The sequence below is a fragment of the Colossoma macropomum genome, unplaced genomic scaffold, assembly GCF_904425465.1.
Source record: "Colossoma macropomum unplaced genomic scaffold, Colossoma_macropomum, whole genome shotgun sequence".
Lineage (NCBI taxonomy): Eukaryota > Metazoa > Chordata > Actinopteri > Characiformes > Serrasalmidae > Colossoma > Colossoma macropomum.
In genome coordinates this window covers 34,112,757-34,134,050 of record NW_023494804.1, presented here as the reverse complement: position 1 = coordinate 34,134,050, position 21,294 = coordinate 34,112,757, and the positions used below count along the sequence as shown (strand labels likewise).

General features: G+C 39.0%; 2 protein-coding genes across 3 annotated transcripts; both read left to right on the top strand.

Moving 5' to 3' along the window:
* Positions 1-455: 455 nt before the first annotated feature.
* Positions 456-6,448, top strand: tiprl (TIP41, TOR signaling pathway regulator-like (S. cerevisiae)). 2 transcript variants are annotated; one of them, XM_036595491.1, is made up of 8 exons: positions 456-585; positions 1,248-1,376; positions 2,918-3,097; positions 3,507-3,603; positions 3,943-4,074; positions 4,290-4,385; positions 4,656-4,718; positions 5,789-6,448. In XM_036595491.1, exons 2-8 carry the CDS (start codon positions 1,267-1,269, stop codon positions 5,918-5,920), a joined length of 810 nt encoding a protein of 269 aa, XP_036451384.1. In that variant the 5' UTR covers positions 456-585; positions 1,248-1,266; the 3' UTR covers positions 5,921-6,448. The 2 variants fall into 2 exon arrangements, with proteins under 2 accessions (XP_036451384.1, XP_036451385.1); XM_036595492.1 differs by lacking the exon at positions 456-585 and adding an exon at positions 592-771.
* A 1,458-nt stretch (positions 6,449-7,906) lies between these two features.
* Positions 7,907-20,241, top strand: riox2 (ribosomal oxygenase 2). The gene is made up of 10 exons (XM_036595733.1): positions 7,907-8,025; positions 10,876-11,300; positions 11,409-11,528; positions 12,988-13,116; positions 17,320-17,423; positions 17,514-17,616; positions 17,789-17,957; positions 18,406-18,494; positions 18,665-18,787; positions 19,951-20,241. Exons 2-10 carry the CDS (start codon positions 10,878-10,880, stop codon positions 20,107-20,109), a joined length of 1,419 nt encoding a protein of 472 aa, XP_036451626.1. The 5' UTR covers positions 7,907-8,025; positions 10,876-10,877; the 3' UTR covers positions 20,110-20,241.
* Positions 20,242-21,294: the final 1,053 nt, after the last annotated feature.

The window sequence follows — 21,294 nt, the reverse complement described above, 5'->3', positions numbered from 1 at the left end:
ATTTTATTGTATTGTATTGCACTGCTCTGTGTTTAACTCTGTTCCTTTTTCTCTAGATGTCAATAATGACTTTCTGATTCTAGCAGTATCTGAGCTCAGGACTGACTTTCTCTCTAACCTATTGGTAACTAGCAAAGATACTTTCTCTGGATAGACAAAGCACTTTTTGTAAGTCGCTCTGGATAAGAGCGTCTGCTAAATGCTGTAAATGTAAATGTAAATGTCTTCAAGCCCTTCCATAATCTGAGTCTCCTGTGAATCTCCTGTATGGAGTAAACTCCTGAACTCACTGTCTGTTCCTAATAAATGTGAAATAAAACTGAAAAAAAAAATAAAAATAAAAATAAAAAAAGTAAAAGCAAATAACTGCACACGAGTGACCGTTTTTCTCACACAAAACATGAACACGTCATGTGTATGGAACCAAGCTGTAAACATGAAGGCGGAACAATGAAACCACGATGTTGGCTCGTGTTTAACGTCGGACACGTTTAGTTCGTGGAGGCTGCTGGTGGGATTTAGCTGAGTGTGCTAACAGCTAAAGCGAAACTGAATGACTTTTGGGTGTTTAATGCAAGTGTAAAAGTACGGTTAACCCCATTTACATGTTTCGGGTAGCTAAGTAATTCACGAAGGTGGTTTATATGTGACTTTGTAGAGTTTCAGGACACTTCTTTGAGAGGATACAGGATTTCTGGCTCTGTTTTTAGCGGTTAGCCGGAGTGCTGTCGATACTGTAATCAGAGCTGTAAGGCTCGCCTTTATAAGCAGGTTTGGCACTGAAATGCCGTCTGTTTCTGAATATCGTTAATAAAGTCTACCAGCTTTCAGCTCAAACTGGGATAATTCTGATGTGTAGAAAACAGCTAACCTAACATAAACGAGCATGTCAGCTAAACGACTCGCAGCTAAAGCGTCTTATTCGCCAGTTTCTTGTTCGAATTTCCCCGTTCCACCTTAAAAAAGTGTAGCAGCTACATTCTGGTGCGCGAGGTAGTGGAATATTTAAGGTGGAACTGGACAATTCGCTCAAGAACCTGGCGAATAGAGGCCTCCTCTAAATGACAGTGAGGGGCTCAGCTAGATCCACTGGCTAAGCAAAACCTCTACCGAGGCAAACGCGTTGAAGCTGCTGAAGGACACTGGTGGTAGATTGTATTTGGCTGTAATGTTGTTCTGTGCTGTGCAGTTAGATATTCAATTGCATTTACAAAAGCTTGAAAGACTTCTGTTCTGTTTCCACGCAGCTAAAGAACATAACCAGCCATGTCGACCATTTCCCATGGCTTTAAAAGCAGCAAGCAGGACTTCACGTTTGGACCATGGAAAGTCACAGCGGAAAAGACCCACATCATGAAGTCTAAGGATATTGAACGGTAGGTAGTGTAAACATCATTGGTGCTCTCTGTTTTTCGAGTGTATTAAGTGATATGATCTGCAGTTCACTTCCACTGTCATATCCTGAAACTGAAAAAAATTAGTGAGAAATAGTGTGAAATAATCCATCCGCTGCCTTTGAATGGTTTGTTTTTCTGTATTAGTCATGAAAGCTGGTCATTTATTGTGTGATGTTTGCATCTCAGAATAGGGCTGCAGGTCCAGGATCTGATATGCTACACACCCATTACAGACCTTAGTAACTATGTGGTCGAAAACACTCAACACTCCTGAACAGAGATTTGTGAATGACGCCCTATGCTAAAAAAAGGTTTATGGAAACTCCACCAATTGTGAATTTCAGTCCAGTCCGTTTACTATTCTGGGAATTTTTTCATGTAATGCATTGATGATGCAGCACCACCAACATCGAAGTAGCTAAACTGATGTAGCTATTAGGGCTGAACGATTTGGGAAAATATAGAATTGCGATTTTTCTGACTAATATTGCGACTGCAATCTAAATTGCGATTTTTTATCAACTGATATTTATCAGTTATCACCAGAATATCCACCTTCTTAGGCTTCACCCCTGAACGTAGTGTGCCAAACTGCCAGTAAGTTGTGGTTGTGATGTCACAACACATGGAGGTTTGGTTGCCTCTGATTGGTCTATCTTATCTATAGGCATTTCACAAGCTCTTATTAGGTTCAGTTGCCCCTCTTAAAACCTAAAACAACATTTTTGCTAATGTACACACTTAAAAAAGATGGTTCTTAAGAAAGACAATGGTTCTGTATAGTGGTTCTTTGGATTGATGGAGAACGTGTTCTATATAGCACCTTTCTGAAAAGCATTTGATACAGCACCAAAATGTTCTTCTGTTGTTACAAGCTTGACATCGTAACAATAGCAGAACCCTTTTTGATGCTCCATAGAACCATATTCAACACATTCTGCCATCAGTCGGAAGAACCGTTTTACCCATGCAACGAACTTTTTAAGCAAATGGGTCTTTAAGTGTAGATGGTTCTTAATGGAATGATTGTCTTTACTAAAGAACCATATTTTTTAAGAACCTTGAAGAACTATATTTTAAGGAGTGTAAGCTATTATAAAAAAAATTGCAGTTCTTGCCATTTGAAAATTACTCTGTCTTAAATTGTGATTTGGATTTAAAATCGATTAATCTTTCAGCCCTAGAAGCTATAAAGAAACGAAGCAGTTCTCTCTGCATTGAATATGGCTAAAGGGGACGGGGTCCACTATAAAGACAATGCTTTAATAAAGTGGTCGGATCACTGAAAATGGATTTATTCAGTCAGCATTGAATACCTTTGAAACTTAATATGTTAAATCTGTTATACAGTATTAATATCAGTAGTATAAACAAACACGTCAAATGTGTCTACATGTGTGTTGCAGCGTAATTCTGCAGTCTTCAGAATTATTCAGAAGTAATTCTGACACAATCATCCACAACTTTTTGATATATTAGCTAGTGATAAGAAATTTTACCAGTCATTTATTGTATTTCAGGTTAGCAGAGGAGATGCACATGCCCTCTCTTCCGGAGATGCTATTCGGAGACAATGTTCTGCGCATTCAGCACACTGATGGGTTTGGCATTGAATTTAATGCCATTGATGCTCTCAAACGTGTTAACAACGCACAGGACATGGTGAAAGTGGCTTGTGCTGAGGAGTGGCAGGAAAGCAGGTTGGTGACATATGGTATTAACAAAACATCCAGACAATTGAGAGTTAGAGTTTTTGATCTCCAGGAATCTGTAAACACAAATTCATGTAAATTCAACCAGCCATCGCGATGTTAGTGCTTTCACAATATTTACACAGTATCAGAATATTTGTACATCTCGTATCTGTATTTCTGAATATTCTTGAGGTATCACAGAGGTAAACATTTTTGTTTTGTTTCTCCCTTGTTTTATTGAAGAAATATATCAGGCTCACAATTATCACAAATGTCTACAGTTTTATTGGAAACTCTTCCCTCTCAAAAAAAGTACAAATACCGAACATTTCCTTTTCAAAACTGCATTTCAATCACAAAATCCTGAGGCCGATCATGAACATCCTTTTCTTTTTTTCTTCCTGAATTCTGGCAGAGCTGATTCTGAACACAAAGAAGTGGTGAAGCGTTACGATTGGACGTATACGACAGATTACAGAGGGACATTACTTGGCGAGGACCTGCAGATAAAGGTATTTTGGCGTATGATCGTTTGATGGAAGTACTGTGGCAGTGTGGATTAGTACGAACAAATAAAATAACAAATTTCACAATGAAAATGAATTTGAATAATTTGGTACAAATAGGAGTTATTTTCCAAAATAAACCAAAAACACGTTTACATTTACAGCATTATCCAGAGTGACTTACAAAAAGTGCTTTGTCTACCTAGAGAAAGAATGGTACTGAAGGAACTAGTTATAAAGCATAAAACAAAACTGATACAGTCGATTCACCACTTTCATACCAATGCGTTGATCTTGTTGACCGTTCTTAAAGAGAGAAATGGTCTCCGTTTGAATGTTACTCAGGTGACTTCCACAACAGAGCGGATAGACTTGGAGAAACTGAAAGCTCGAGAGCAGATCATGTTCTTTGAGGATGTATTGCTGTTCGAGGACGAACTCCATGATCACGGCGTTTCCATGATCAGTGTGAAAATTGTGAGTGATGCCATTTTCCACCTGTTTATTATGTTGATGGACTGTCTGTGATTATGCAAGAGAGAACACAAGAGGCTGGTATTCATCAAATGTCTAGAACTAGAAGAGTCTGTCCGTGACCTGGAGAGGAAAGTGATCCTGATTGACATTTTTATTGGAAATTCATCCTGAATCCAGACTCTTTGAGTTTTAAACTGCTGTGATGTCTGTTTCAGAGAGTGATGCCCACTAGTTTTTTTGTGCTGCTGCGCTTCTTCCTGAGAGTGGATGGAGTGCTAATCCGGATCAATGACACACGACTCTATCACGAGGCAAGTAAAACCCTACCAGCCATCACAAGTCTTTGAGTGTAACTGTATAATCAGTTTTGGATTACTTATATTAAACATAATGATCTTGAGGATGTGGCAGAACTGATTCTAAATCAGCACTTTTATGAGACTAATAGGTTTTCATGTAAATCTCTGTGTTATAGATTCTACGCGCTGATAGAATAAGTATACTGGGCTTGAGTTTGTGAAACTGCAGTGATGTTTAGCTGGTGTTAAGTCTTATTCTCTCATTCTCTCTTTTGACTGCAGGCTGGGAAGAACTACATGCTGAGAGAGTTTAGCACAAGAGAAAGCAAAGTGTCAGCTCTGCAGGTGAGATATTTACTGAGATAAATGATACATATAAAAAGCATGAGTGTGTGTGCATATTTATATATATTCCAGTCAAAACGTCCATTAAGTACAAGTTGTTCATTTTTCTTTAGATATTTCTAAAGAGATGTCAGATAATCCACTTGAATAAGGAAGGGGAAAGATAGAAAAGATAGAAAAATGGGACTCCTAACAGCTGTGCAAGACTTGGTAGACCACCAAAACTGTCCCCACCAGATAAAAAGTACTTAAAGCTTTCATCTTTGAGAGAGAGGAGAAAATCAAGCGCTTCAGATCTGAAAACATCCACAGGTTTTTCTGTCCATCCTTCCACTGTGAGAAGACGACTCAGCGCTATGGGTCTGAAAGGATGTGTAGCTGTCAAGAAGGCATTATTGACAGAGGCTAATAGCCACCCCAGAGTCCAGATCTCAACATCACTGAATGTATTTGGGATTATTTGGATTGTGAAAAGCAGAAAATGCAACCAACTGCTCAGACTGAACTTATAAAGTGTGGAAAAATATACTGGCAGATTTCTTTGAAAAACTGAAAGCAAGTTTCTTGAACAGAATGGAGGTTTTAATAAAGGTAAAGGGTGGACACACTAAATACTAAACATATGAGGCTTCTTTGTGATTTTCTGTTGAATATGTTTCATGCTTTTTTTTTTTCTCTGACGCTAAAAATTAATAACTTGTATTTAATTACTGTTTTTGACTGGAAATTAAATGAATGAAGGCTGGTCGCTGACTTTTCCACAGTAAAGCATATGTACTTTTTTTCTGTATACTTAATGGATCATGCCTTGATGGTATTTGCAGTTTCTTAACATCGCCATAGTTGTCTTAGATGGTCCCTGGCATTTCCACCTTTGTTGCCTTATTCTTTGTTTATTTGGTCATTTTTGTTAATATCATTTAATCATGATTTATGAAATACCTCTTAGCTTTATAAAGATTATCTTGTTTAATATTTCATGAAATATTGAAGAATAATTCCACACAAAACCATTTATTTATGCTTATTTTTACTGTGCCTCTCTTTGATAATGTTTGCTTTCTCTGCAGCATGTTCCTCCTGCCTTCTACACAGACCCCAACGAGATCGCTCAGCACTTACCACTCAAGTTCACAGAGTGTGAGAAGCTGGAGTTTCCCGAGCGAGAGACACCAGCTGAGACTGCTAATGCGCCACAGTGACACACATGTCGGGTCTTATTTCACACATTTCAAACCTCAGAGTAAGAGCACTGATCTTTTAATGTCGGTAAATTAAACCATAACAGAGGTGACAGCAGAACCCAGATCAGCATTCATACTTTGAAGTATTTTGATGCATACGAGCCCAGGGCTGGAGCTGTGATGAGCTGCACGGCTGCTTCAGCCTGAGGAGACGCCCACGAGCGCAGGTCCAGCATGCTCTCATCTCACACTGAAGACTACCTTTTATAATGAAACACTTAGAGCCTGTCTCAGTCTGTGGCACTGTTACTGGAACATCACTATCAGTGTTGTCATGTAAGACTCTTTGAGTTGTGTTCTCACTCATGATGTAAACAGAGATGTCAGAGATTGACTAATGATGATTCTGCATTTTTTTATAAACCAGAAGTTCTGGAATGTGATTTTTGTGTGAATAGTTTGGAGTTATTGATTACTGGTCTGGGGTTTTGTGGATGAAGGGCATTAGAACGGTGAATATTAAAAGGAAATGTTTGGAAAAGTGCACTGCAGAGCAATTATGCCTGTCAGTAATGGAAGCAATGAAAAGTGATATTGAAAACCTGGAAGCCACAAAAAGCTCAAAGTAAGGAATATGGCAGAGCAGGGATCATTAGGCTTTAAAGAGGAATTTCACTGTTCCTGCCTTTAGAATGGCCTGATGTGAAGTGCTCAGTTCTAGGGCAACTTGTCAAATCAGAATGGACCATGGTGGTGGTGATATGAACCAGATATCCAAAGAGTTTAATGGGCCGTGTTCACCAATATCTTCTTGAATAAGTTTTCGAGAAAGTTCCTAAGAAAAAGTCTACGTCAGATTCATGACGAGGTCTTAAACCACAGAATTGTTAACACCTTTCTCATGGTCTTGAGTGTACATGCTTTCAGTTCTTACCTAAGAACAAACCCCAAGTAAGAAAACACTGGTGAATGTCAGAATCTTTGTGAAAACTGTGTAAGTTTTAAGAAACTTCTCAAGAACGGTTGGTGAATGAAATGCCCGAGACGTTGTTTTACCATGGGTTAGACAGAAGGTTTTGGTTTAAAATGTATTTCCAATAATTCATTTCATGGTGGAGAGGTACATGCATAGCACTGAGAAGCAAAATAGTCTAAAGTTTTTCAGATTTACTGCTATTTCATGTGGATTCCAAGGAGACATGACTATTTTTAATAAGGCGTGGCCACAATATAGTCATTTGTGGCCACACCTTATTAAAAAAAATAACCAAACTGTCACAGGTCTCCATAATTTCACCATTATCAGCATTACCTATTAAAACCCAGAAGATGTGCAGGTTCACGACTTGTTTTGAAGAGAACAAAATGGCTTTATTATCCTGTCGCCGCTGTAAAGAACTCGTTTCTCTACAGTGAACCAGTTTGCATCAAACCACTGAATGGCTTTGTTGACACCTCAACCAGTGAATTATTCAGCAATAAAAAATCGGTGTAATTCCACTGGGTATATTTTGGTTGTTCCATCTGAATTTTCATGACCAAATCGTAAGGCAAATTATTCAGTAACTGCATGAAATAAATGTACATTTTTATTATATATATTTATTTATTTATTTATTTTTTGAAAAAGCTCCCCTCAGATTAACAGAACATGTGTTTTATGATCACACATATTGCTATATGCTTACAATTTACTGCTGAAAGCCAAAAATCTTAGACGCTCTTTGTATTATTTTATAAAAATAATTTTTACAGAGCAGATCACTGAAGAGACGCCATCTGTTTATAGTTTATAGCCCAGATTTGTGGAAAAATGGGTCGAATTTCAGTAGAAAAACAAATTGAGTTCATCTTCTTTTATTATAAGGGTTTAAAATTACATCACCCATCTACTTGACTGGAAAGAAGACAGTTACAGCTCTCATACGACCCCCACCTTTTGAATGTAGCTTATGAAATATGAAACTTATGAAGAGGAGCTGAAAAGGTTAAACCCCCTTCGACTGTGAGGTTCTGGCCAGGTCATACTGGAACGTTCGTGAAGACGCGTGTTTCTAGTCGGAGGGTTAGCAGTGCGACACCGAGGTTTCACGTGGGGCTGTGTCAGTGCAGTAAGTGCAGAGGTTTGTATTATTGATCATATTCATAAACTTTAGGTCATAATGCACTGATGATGGACAGTCTTGGTTGGCTTTCGGTGCAGCAGGCTGTGTCAGTAAGCTGGTTAACGTGGTCAGTAATTTGACTGCTTTTTGAGTCCTATCAGGTTGTAAATATGCTGTAATGTCCCATTTTCACTGACATTTCTCTGATAAATCACGACAAACCTTTCAGTTTCTCAGCATTTTTAATAATAAACGAATAATAAATCATGTCAGAATTCCAGATATCTGTTTTTTGTTCTGTGCCAGGGCCAGTTTGTCCAGTTGGCTGTCATTTTCATTCTCATCAGTCAGAGTCAGACATGAGGTCCATCCAAACAGTGAAGAGTTGAAGAGGAATATCACTGATTTTTATTTTTTTTATTGCTAGAGGAATAAGCAATTATCAGAGACAGGGTTTCAGTATACAAATGCAATACATAAAGAATACATTCATAAACTGAAAAGCAGATTATCACATCTTGCATGAGGTAGTGGAACAAGTCTGCAAACAAAGTTGTATTTTCTCAATACATTCATTATCTTAGCTGTTCTTTTGCAATACATATACTGGATTGAGGAGATATAAATGTAAAAGTCATTTTTAAATGCACTGTAAGATGGGATTCTCTTTGTAAATTTCATTTTATGTGTGGTTAACCTTTTCAACTCCTTGAGACCACCGGTGGTTCCAAAACGCACTTCGTCATATTCTTCATAACTTTCATATTTCATAAGCTACATTCTAAAGGTGGGGGTCGTATGAGAGCTGTAACTGTCTTCCTTCTAGTCAAACAGATGGGTGATGTAATTTTAAACCCTTATAATAAAAGAAGCTGAACTCAATTTGTTTTTCTACTGAAATTCGACCCATTTTTCCACAAATCTGGGCTATAAACTATAAACAGATGGCGTCTCTTCAGTGATCTGCTCTGTACAAATTATTTTTATAAAATAATACAAAGAGCATCTAAGATTTTTGGCTTTCAGCAGTGAATTGTAAGCATATAGCAATATGTGTGATCATAAAACACATGTTCTGTTAATTTGAGGGGAGCTTTTACCAATAAATAAATAAATATTTAAAACAAAAATGTATTTATTTCATGCAGCTACTGAATAATTGGCCGTATGATTTGGTCATAAAAATTCAGATGGAAAAAAACAAAATGTACCCTGGTGAATAACAGGTCAAACAAACCATTAGTCAGCATATTTTTAACCATTTTATGTAATAATTTTCTGCCATGTATAAGTTACTGATATTGAACACTTTGGGTGTCTGGTTATTTTCACCACCACTGTAGATAATTCAGTGAAAAAGTTTCTCTAGAATGGTCTGTTTCATATCCAACCACATTTCTGCACATTTATATAATTAAGATGTAAACAAAGTCATTCGGAGTGGTTTGGTGTGAAATGCTTAATTCTAAAGAAACGTACTGAGTCAGAACTGTTCACACTGGTGGTGAAGGAACCAGACATCTGAGGAGTTTAACGCCTCTAAAAGCTCGCAGACAGTTTTTCCATGAAATGGTTATGAGAACCGATATCTGAGTCACTGTTTTACAGCGTGTGTTTACATGGTGGAGGGAAACATGAAGGGTGTTCTAAGGCAAATAGTCCCCAAAGAAAACTTTTTGATTTTCAGATTTCGACTATTTTACCATCATTTACATCACATATAAAAGCACAGAGGACATGTGTGAGTTCACCAGTTTTGGACAGTAAATAAAAAGGCTATTTTTGTGTTGTAGACATCAGGACCTCTGGTTCCTATCACAGTCTGTAGGTTTCTCTACAAATGAATTATTTCACACCAAACCAATCTAAATGACTTTGTTTATATCTCTTATTCTCCAGGGTATATTTTGGTTTGTCCATCTGAATTTTCGTGACCAAATCATACGGCCAATTATTCAGTAACTGCATGAATATGTAAATTTTAATTTCATTTTTTTGTAAAAGCTCCTCTCAGATTAACAGAACGTGTTTTATGATCACACATATTGCTATGTGCTTACAATTTACTGCTGAAAGCCAAAAATCTTAGACGCTCTTTGTATTTTTTTATATAAAATAATGTTTACCGTTTATAGCCCAGATTTGTGGAAAAATGGGTCGACTTTCAGTAGAAAAACAAATTGTGAGTTCAGCTTCTTTTATCATAAGGGTTTAAAATTACATCACCCATCTGTTTGACTGGAAAGAAGACAGTTACAGCTCTCATACGACCCCCACCTTTTGAATGTAGCTTATGAAATATGAAAGTTGTGAAGGATATGACGAAGTGCGTTTTGGAACCACCGGTGGTTTCAAGGGGTTGAAGAGGTTAACTATAGTTTTGAGAACTATAGTTTTAAAATGCATTTTAAACACATCTGTGTGGAGATGTACATGCACAGAGACAAAATACTCCCCAAAGAAAACAGTTTTTTCCAGATTTACCACTATTTCACCATCATTAACATTAACATATGAAACCTCAGTAGATGTACAGGATCACTGGTCATTTTAGATGGTAAATTAAAAGGCTTTATTTTTGTTGTTGACATTACAACCCCTGGTTTCCGTCACCTTGTTGCAAAGAAATCAGAGTCCAGATTTCTTTACAGTGAAACCACCTTGAATGATTTTGTTTACGTCTGAACCATCGAGTCGTGCCGTAATTGTGAAAAATCAGTGTAATTTTCCCTGTAGTTTGAGACGAAGTTGGCCAGGCAGGTCTACAAACAGGCTGTTATTCCTTGGTTATTTCCAAAGACTAATTAGAGACTGAACAATTACTTTCTATCCACACCAAACAAGATAATGTGTTTATCTGCTGGACAGAGATGCCAAAAAAAGGGAGATCAGCAGTGAGGAGCCCGGAGGAGAAGGAAGAGGGGATGTCTGCTAAACAGAGGAAGACCGACAGTCCTCTGTGCTTTGACTCGCCGGCCAGCTTGTTCCAGAGTCTGATTGCCCCCATGGACGTAGATCAGTTCTTCCAGCAGTACTGGGAGAAGAAGCCATTGCTGCTGCAGAGATCAGACCCTGCACTGACCTCCTACTACCAGTCCCTCTTCCAGCTGTCTGACCTCAAGCAGCTGTCTGCCCAGGGCCTGGAATACGCCCGAGACCTAAACGTGTGCCGCTGTGTCAACGGCAAGAAGAAAGTGATGAACAAAGAGGGGCGAGTGAACTACAGCCAGCTGAGGAAAGACTTTGATCAGAAGAGAGCCACCATACAGTTCCACCAGCCGCAGAGGTTCAAGGTGAGCACTTTCATGTGTCAAGGCCTCAATGAAGGCCAGAGGACTGAGCAGGTGGAGTCTGTGTAAAAGTGTGATACATCTGACTTGATCAGACCTCCTCCTGTTTAGGATGAGCTGTGGCGCATTCAGGAGCAGCTGGAGTGTTTCTTCGGGTCGCTGGTCGGCTCTAACGTGTACATCACACCTCAGGAGTCTCAGGGTCTGCCACCGCACTACGATGACGTGGAGGTACTAATGAAAGTGTCAGTGTGTCAGTTTCTGTCACTGTAAGCAATTTCGTTCATTTTGTTCAGTCTTTTTTCACTGTCTAGGCCTGTCATAATTATTACATAATTGCCTAATTACAATTATTTTAGATGAACGCAATTATTTAAACAGACTGCAATTATTTTGAACAGATCGTTAAATTTCACAGTCGTATGCTGCAACAAAAAAAGTGAATTGAGAATGTTGGGTTGAGGCAAATAAACGTAAATAAAAGAAATCAGTATGCATTTTTAAGACATAGTTGGGCTTATGAAAAAAAAATCTTCCAACTTTAATTGTTGTGCTCTAACATATTTAGAAATCCCATTCATTTTTGCCATAGAGAAATTCAGCTTAGACCCAGAGTTTCTAATATGGGCATGACACTGACTACAGAATAACACAACTTCCCGGGTCTATATTACGTCTCTGAAGTTGACGTCATTCTGTAGTTGGTGTCCTGCACATAATAGGAAATAAGCAAATTTTCTCTATGAGAAAAAAGAAATCATTGCTGTCATTTCTTGTAGGAAACAAAAATGTTCCCTAGTTGATATGTTTCACCATAGAGACATTTTTTGGCTCTGAACGTTGCTGGATCTGCTGAATTTCGTTGCTATTAAGGAGCCGAAATGTGGATATTGACATAATAACCTCACCAAAAAACCCACGCTAACCAACAAGCTTCATCAAATGTGGTAGTGGAGTTGCTTTGGCAGTAGTAGAGTACAGTTGTTGTTGATGTTGTTATATGAAATGCTGATTAATAGAAGACTTAATTACAGTCATGCACTGACATTCCAATGCACAATAGTGGTAGCTCGCTTACAGTATGTACATAGCATTATTCATATTTTGCCTTATTAACAATCTTGCAACTTAGAGGATCCAGTGATGTATGCAGGACCAAAAGTGTGGGGTTTGGAACATTTATCTTTACCACAGGGCTCAATAGCAGCAATTTTCAAAAAAGCTGTTTAATTTTGAAAATCTGCTTAGAGTTCCTAATATGAGTATAATATTGACTACAGAGTTATGACACTACTTAAGAGGTCTTTAAGTTCAACGTGAATGGGTGGAGCCAAATTTATGCAATAGGCCGAATAGGATATATGTAAATATGTTGTTTTTCATGACGTCACAAAAACAGTGTATTCAAAACAGGCTATATGGACTGGGGAATGCATGGTATGCTTTGAATATTTTAATAGTTTTATAATCTATATCAAGCTTTTATTTTGTAACAGTAAGGGAAATTGTGGTTTTCCCTGATATGAGCTCTTTAATATCCACAACTCCAATTGCTGGTCTTGGCAGTGTTTCCATATTTAGTACTTCTTAATGGGTTGTTAGGATGCTTATGTTTCCAAATCAATGTTATTTACTGTCAGGGTCATTTGTCCAGTCTTAGGCCCTGTGTGCTTTCTTTCCCTTTGTGTAGGTGTTTATTCTGCAGTTGGAGGGTCAGAAGCACTGGCGTCTGTACGAGCCCACCGTTCCCCTGGCCAGGGAATACAGCCTAGAGCCTGAGGAACACATTGGCAAGCCCACTCATGACTTCTTACTGAAGGTAATTACACTGAGGCCTATTATAAAACCGTCCAATCCTAAGAGCTCAGTGAAAACAATAGTGAACTGCAAGTGTGCTGCTGAAAGAGTAAGTCCAAGAGACTCCTTATCCGCATGAACTGATGTTTCATTTTCTGTTGCAGTCTTAAATGCATTGGCTAATCAGTCAGTCTTTTGTATTGGCATAATGTTGCTGTCACACAAAACCTTGTATTTTCAGTTGTCTTTTTTTGGACAGGCTGATTCAAAAAGATTCATCTGATTTCAAAATGATTTATTTCACTTGTAAATCGTTACAGAACGATGCAGTGAACTGTAAATGGTTTAAATGAGCATAAAGTTTATTATATAATTTTACAAGTGCTCAGTATGAACCTCCTCCAGCTGTACAGACAACATCAACGCCATAGTCAAATTCATCCCGTACTCGATTGAGCATGTCGGGTGTCGCTGCACTCACGGCTCTTTCAGTGCGATTTCGGGGATCATCCAGTGTTGTGGAACCAACAACGAACGCTATGAGCTGTTGGAGGTTCACTGCCAATGAAAATCACGTTGCACAGTTATGACGGATTCACTCTTATTGAAGTGGAGAACGCAGAACGCTTTCAGCTCAGGGGTCTCATCTCCTCACAGAGTGAAGGGAGCCATCTTCCAGTGACCATCAGAAACTGTATGACCCCCTCTTTCAATTGGTATGTGATTGGTTCCTAGGCGCCTCACTGTTGTAAAAATGTGGCACTTTGAAATCGGATGAATCTTTTTGAATCACCCTGTACTTTTTTTGCAAAATTTGAAAACTCTATGCTAACAAAATCTTGTTCCAATAACTTATATTACAAGTTGAGAATGTTTTTTCCTTCTCTTAAAAAAGTTACCTTTTTGGAGATACAAGTGTTTGTTCTAACAGTGACAATATGTAATTCTTTAGGTGATAAACTGAAAGGTTTCACTCTCATTTCTCATTTTATTTACATATACATTTTGTATTTGTACCTGACTAAATTGAGGAGACAACAGGCTGTAAAAGATGTTTCTTATATATATTCATATGAATGATTAAGGTTTTACTTCATGCAAATGCATTCCTGAATTTCCTCATAAATGCTATTCTAGCTATATGTAACATATAGCATTCTAATTTTAGTTACCAAGTGCTTTACACAACAACATAAATAAGACATTGGATGCATAAAATATGGTCTAAATGAAATATTTCTATCAATAGGAGAAAATGAGCTGCAATACTCTATGCATACACTGGCCTAAACTAATGTTTTAATCTACACCTATCAAGCTTGCGTTCCTAACAAAGGAATCAACAACCGTTCTAAAGAAGACGTTTCTTCTTCAAACCCACTTACGCAGTTTTACGAAGATTCTGACATTCACCAGTGTTTTCTTATCTGGGATTTGTTCTTAGGTAAGAACAGAATCTACACACTCAAGAGCACAAAGGTGCAAACAGTTTGTGGTTTAAGAACACGTCATGACTCTGATGTTGACTTTTGATTAGGATCTTTTCTCAAGAACAAATTTAAGAAATAACTTAAGAAGATACTGGGGAATGAAGCTCATTGATTGGAAAGCTATTCCAGAGCTTAGTTGGCAGTAAGCCTGCCTCAGCTGAACCAAGTGGTCTGGACAGGCTAAAATGTCTCAGCAGATGTAAGATAAGCAGGAACGAGGCCACTAAGATCTCTAAATGTCATGAGTAAGACCTTGTAGTCAATCTGCAACTTAACAGGAAGCCTGTTTAAATAAGACCAGAGAAATATGCTCAAAGTTTCTGTTCCTGGCGCACAGGAAGCACAAGCACGCAGGCTGCTGCGTTCTGAACTACTTTATTTAGAGAGACAACAAGGCAACCAGCCAATTACAGTAGTCTACAGTAGACAACTCAAAACAAGAACTCATTTCTCAGATTTTCCTAGGTTCCGCATGTGTCTTGTTATGAATATTGTCACCGTCTCCTCGTACAACCTCGTTTCCCAAAAAGTTGGGACGCTCTGCAAAATGTACATTAAAACAGAATGCAATGGTGTGCAAATCATTTAAAGCCTATATTTATTTAGAAATAGTACGAAGACAACATATCAAATGTTGAAACTGAGAAATGTTATTGTTTTTTGAAAAATATATGCCTATTTTGAGTTTGATGCCAGCAACATATTTCCAAAACGCTGGGACAGGGAGCAACAAAAGACCGGGGAGTTTGTGTAGTGCTAAAAAAAACAACTGGTGGTACATCTCACAACAAATTAGGTTAATTGGCAACAGGTCAGTGACATATTTGGGTATATACAGAGCATCTCAGAGAGGCTGAGTCTTTCAGAAGTAAAGATGAGGAGGGATTTCATCATCTCTGGTACATAATATCATTAAAATATTCAGAGAATCCGGAGGAATCTTTGTATGCAAAAGACAAAGCTGAAAACCAGTACTGTCTGGCCGTGATCTTCAGGCCCTCAGGCACAGTCACGAATCTGTAGTGGAAATCAGTGCATGGGCTCAGAAACGCTTCTGAAAACCGCTGTCTGTAAACACAGTTTGACACTGTATCCACAAATGTAGGTTAAACTCTACCATGCAAAGAAACCACATCTAAACAGGATGCAGAAACACTGCTGCCTTCTCTGGGCCTGAGCTCGAGTTGGACTGAGGTGAAGTGGAAAAGTGTCTTGTGGTCCAAAAAGTCAAAACTTGAAATTCTTTTTGGAAATCATGGCCACTGCATCCTCCTGGCTAAAGATAAGAGAGACCATCCGGTTTGTTATCAGCGCACAGTTCAAAAGCCGGCATTCATGATGGTATGAATGGCATTGGTGCACATCTGTGAAGGCACCTTTAATGCTAAACAGTTTATACAGGTTTTGGAGGAACTTTTCAGGGAAGGCCTTGTTATTTTTAGCAAGACAATGTCAAACCACATTCTGCATGTATTACAACAGCATGGCTTCGTAGTAAAAGAGTCCAGGTGCTAAACTGACCTGTCCGCAGTCAAACATTTGGCGCATTATGAAATGAAAAGTACGACAAAGGAGATCCCGAACTGTTGAGCCCCTGTCCCAACCGTGTTGCTGGCATCAAATTCAAAATGGGCATATAGTTTTCAAGAAATTATAATATTTCTCAGTATCAATATTTTTAATGCTGTCTTTGTACTATTTTCAACTAAGTACAGGGCTTAAATGATTTGCACATCATTGCATTTTGTTTTTATTTAGATTTTGCACAGCGTCCCAGTTTTTTGGAAAAGGGTTTGTATTTCCAAAATGGTAACTTTTACAGGAGAAGGAAAAACACAGTTAATTTACAGTGGAAGTCAAAGTGCTTTATGTCAGTGTTTTTGTCATTTTGGACTTTTTCTCTTGGTCCATTCATCATTAAATTGACTCTTTTTTTTTTCACACAAACTAAGACACAGCTGGCATTTTCAAATGTTGTGGTCTTAATATGCACAGGGTAAGAAATCTCAGTATAAATGAGGGATATGGGAGCAGATACTGGATTTACACAATACTTTTACTACGGATGAGAGTATAAAATATTGTCAGCGTTTAATTTGTCATCATTTGTAAACCCTGTCTTGCCGTCTTAAGTGAATGCTCTGTGTCATTTGCTTGGGAACTCACAGCCAGCAGTCAACTGCATAAAATCATCATAATTTTTCTGTAATTCTTAGATTTTAAACTCCTTAGTATCATAATGTTATGCACAGGCTTGATTTTAGCCACAGAGAGCACAAGTAAGTGCTTCTTTAAGCCCCTCTGTTCTTAACTTTTTTTTCCACAGGATATGATCGCATTTTTGCCGACACATCGATTCGCACAGGATTAATATAACCATGAGTTATTATAGGAGACGAAAGGTGCCAGAATCTATACTGGCATGAGAGCACGTCAGATATATCAGTAAACATACCATCATATCCTGTGATTCTTAAAAATAGACAGACTCAAAGTAGCATTTCCTTGAGTCCCCTGTGGCTAAAACTGTTTTATTATACAAGTCTATGACTTGAGGATATTAAAACATGTAAGAATTACAGGAAAAAATAACTGACATGGTGCATTCGAATGTGTTTGAATTCACTGGGAGGCAGTAAAACTTACATTACCCCACCTCCTCATGTTAAACTCATCCTGTCTGAATAGTGCTTTAGAGATGCTGTTTATATGGGACTTTAACTGCATGTGTGCAGGCAGGCGATCTGCTCTACTTCCCCAGAGGAACCATCCACCAGGCAGACACGCCCGCAGGAGTGGAGCACTCTACACACCTCACACTCAGCACCTACCAGAACACGTACGTAAACACACACATGCTCTGATTACATGTTCTCAGACTCTGTGAACTTCTGTTTTCATTGTGTATGTTCGTCTGTCTCTTCATCAGGTCGTGGGGCGACTTCCTAATGGACGTGTTTCCCAGTCTTCTGTTCGACTCCATGAAGAGTGACATCGGCCTGCGTCAGGGTCTCCCCAGAAGCCTCCTCGCTGTATGTTCAACCACACTTATTTTATTTCAGCTACTGTAAGATACAGCGTATCTGCTGCTGTGTGTTTCCCTCATGCTGAATGATTCTCAAGAAAAAGTGATTTTAAAGCAAACTGGACATCTGACATTTTCCTTTCACCTTCCTTTCCTTTCCCCTCTTCATATTGTGTCAGTCTGCACACGTGAGCTCAGATGTAAACAAGCAGGTCTGTATGTTTCTGAGGGGTCTAGCGGAGCGTCTGGAGCAGGGGCAGCAGGAGCTGCGCTCCTCAGAGATGAGGAGAGACTTCATCTCCAGCAGGCTCCCTCCTTACCAGCTGCAGGAGGAGGACATCGCTCCAGGTGAGTGTTTTGGGGGTACATATTAGGAAGGCAAGCTCGATGGATGTTTTTAAAGGGGCATTCCAGTCTAAAACTAGCATTTATTATTTTATGTGTCACGTTATGTAATATTCTGTAGCGCCTCACTGGTTTTTAACTCGCATGATGATGTTCTCTCACTGCAGTACCGAGCATGCATTATGGAAATAAATCCTGATTACTAGCCTTCACATCAGTGTTTATGCAAGCAAATAAAGAAGTGTTTGCAACTTCTTAGCAGTCACGTTAGCTATCTGGCTTCCTTCTGCGTTCACGTTTTTCAGCTATGGTTTGGTGTTTTTTTTATTTAGATCATGGTATTCTCTCCTTTCAGTGTTTTACCTGTCTTACTGTGTAAAACATTTTAAGGTTTTGTAACTAAAATTAAGGCAAGTATATAAATAAAAAATATTTATTTATTTTCTCCAAGTTGGAAAATTACCAGCACTGGAGGACTCTGTGTGCATGAGGTTCAAAGAGCACATTCTTCTCACAGTGGAGCCCAGTCAGGACAACACAGTAAGAATCTATGTCCAAGTTTACATCTATATGTTGCCATTATTTATACTTTTGCTGTCAGAATAAAACCCTGTATTTTCAAAATAGTAGCTTTTTCAGAGAAGGCAAAGAGGAGGAGCTGGTCAGCATATAGAAGAAATACTTAACTGTGCATGTTTGTTCTTCTTCAGGATGAAGCTACAGAGTTAGTGGCATTTGTATTACATTCTCTAAAAAACAAGAGGGAGACACACATGATGGGAGCACATGTTAATGACGAGGAGGAGGATATAGACGAAGAGGAAACCTCACAGGTGAGGCAGGAAAGCACAAATTCATGGTATAGTGTTTGTTAGCCAGCCAGCTCAGCTCTGAGGAATAATATGCAATTTGTCTGATTAGGGCTGAACGATATTAGGAGGAATTACTGCTCTCGCAATAGAAAACATTTGTTGAAAGCAGGAATTAATTCAGTGAGCATGATATGGACGAAATACCATAATGAATTATCCTATTATATATTAGGATTGCGGTGTACCTGCCGATATGTTGAAAACACATCATGGATCCTCACAGAGCAGGTACTATTTGGGTGGTGGATCATTCTCAGCACTGCAGTTACACTGATGTGGTGGTGGTGTGTTAGTGTGTGTTGTGCTGGTCTGAGTGGATCAGACACAGCAGTGCTGCTGGAGTTTTTAAACACCTCAGTGTCACTGCTGGACCGAGAATAGTCCACCAACCAAAAATATCCAGCCGACAGCGTCCTGTGACCACTGATGATGGACTAGAGGATGACCAACACAAACGGTGCAGCAGCAGATGAGCTATAGTCTCTGACTTTACATCTACAAGCTGGACTGATAAGGTAGGAGTGTCTAATAGAGTGGACAGTGAGTGGACGTAGTGTTAAAAACTCCAGCAGCACTGCTGTGTCTCATCCACTCAGACCAGCACAACACACACTAACACACCACCTCCACATCAGTGTTACTGCAGTGCTGAGAATGATCCACCACCCAAATAGTACCTGCTCTGTGAGGGTCCATCGGGGTCCTGACCACCGAAGAACAGGGTAACAGAGGGCTAACAAAGTACGTAGAGTAACAGATGGACTACAGTCTGTAACTGTAGAACTACAAAGTGCACCTATATAGTAAGTGGAGCTGATAAAATGGACAATGAGCATAGAAACAAGGAGGTGGTCATAATGTTATGCCTGATCGGTGTATTATTTTTACCAACATATTTTAAGCTTGAATTCCTTGATTGATTTAAATGCACAAAGAACACCTGTGATTGGTCAGGATACTCACAACACACACTAAAACATTAAGTGACTGGTTAGTCTCATTTGCATATTGTGCACTTCTGGAGCCGAAGTATTGTGAATAATGATTAAGGAAAGATATTGTGCAGCTCTACTATTAATCAATCTGGAGGTCTTCTTACTCTTTTGCATTCTCTTCTGTCACAGTTCCAGGGTCTACGCTTCCCTGCAACTCATCTCCCTGCGCTCAGGCAGCTGCTGAGTGGAGAGCGCCTCCTGGTGGCCGAGTTGCCACTGCAGCAGGACGCAGACAAACTGGGCCTGGTGCTGGGCCTCTGGACTGAAGGACTGTTGCAAGTCTGTTGACCATCTTTCTCCCTGAGCCACACACTGTGCTCAGGACAGACATACAACATGTGGCTTTGTATTGTCTTGACAATCAGACCAGAAAAGACATGCTTTGCAGACTGAAACGAAGCGAATGAAGTCACCAGATGGATGTAAGGACAGTTCTGAACAGGAACCACTCCTGTTATAAAGAGAAGGTTTCAGTTCTCATCCTGGAGGTTTTTCCTGCTCAAACACAACTACAGAACCTGGTAATTAATAGATACATTGAACTAGATGCGTTTGAGCAGGCAAATCACCATGCTGTGCTGGAAGCCAGCCCTGCAGGACCCCGCACTATGACACAGTAATGGCTTTATTCTGATACTGTGTGTACTATTGTGTCATGATGATTCCAGCAGGCTGGTGTGACGTGTAGCCAGGATCCTCTCAGTACCATTGTCAGAACAGCTACTGTTTTGATAATTGCTTCAAGTTTGACCATCTGTTTCTCACTCACACAGCCCTCTGACTCACTTTGTGTGAGAATAAGAATCTCAGCATGTGATTCACAGCCACTCTAACATGACCTCCACGAGGCTTAAACACTTTAAATAATCAGGAAGTTGCAAGTGTGACTCATTTTGGCTGAATACTTAATAAAGAACTCGGTCTGTTGTGGTTTTGTGTGTTCCTAAAGGACCCAAGTCGTGGAAAAACAAATTGTCCTGTTTTTTTTTTTTTTCTTTCTTTTTTTTAAATGAAGGATTTTGTAGTATGTAGATGTTGAAGTTTCCAAACATACTGTTCACGCCTCTGTCTATACAGTTCATAAATGGAACTAAGCTGCAAAAACAGCTTGTTTAGCTGATTTTGCGATGCCAAAAACCAGCGCATTTACATATCGCTGCTGTCAGAAGAAAACCTCGTATCTCTATTTTTGTTGTTTTTCAGTTTTTGACAGTTTGAAAACGTGTGTTGCCCTTTACATTGTATGTTAATTCCATGATGAATGGACCAAGAGAAACAGCCCAAAATTACTTGAAAAAAGTTTGGTTCCATTGACTTACATTAAAAGTATGTTTTTCCTTCTCCTGTAAAGTTTTGGAGATACAAGGTTTTGTTCCGACAGCAGCAATATGTAAATCTATTCAGCCCGCAGCAGTTCAGTTCCACCCATTCGCATAAAGGTTATAATGCGAAGGTTATAAGATTTAGGCTGGA

Excerpts from the sequence above, each read along its gene's own strand:
- tiprl (XM_036595491.1), top strand. The coding sequence starts at position 1,267 with ATGTCGACCATTTCCCATGGCTTTAAAAGCAGCAAGCAGGACTTCACG. Across the intron at positions 3,098-3,506 it reads GAGGAGTGGCAGGAAAGCAG|AGCTGATTCTGAACACAAAG; the intron begins GTTGGTGACATA and ends GAATTCTGGCAG. Across the intron at positions 4,075-4,289 it reads CCATGATCAGTGTGAAAATT|AGAGTGATGCCCACTAGTTT; the intron begins GTGAGTGATGCC and ends TGTCTGTTTCAG.
- riox2 (XM_036595733.1), top strand. The coding sequence starts at position 10,878 with ATGCCAAAAAAAGGGAGATCAGCAGTGAGGAGCCCGGAGGAGAAGGAA. Across the intron at positions 11,529-12,987 it reads CGCACTACGATGACGTGGAG|GTGTTTATTCTGCAGTTGGA; the intron begins GTACTAATGAAA and ends CCCTTTGTGTAG. Across the intron at positions 13,117-17,319 it reads CTCATGACTTCTTACTGAAG|GCAGGCGATCTGCTCTACTT; the intron begins GTAATTACACTG and ends GCATGTGTGCAG.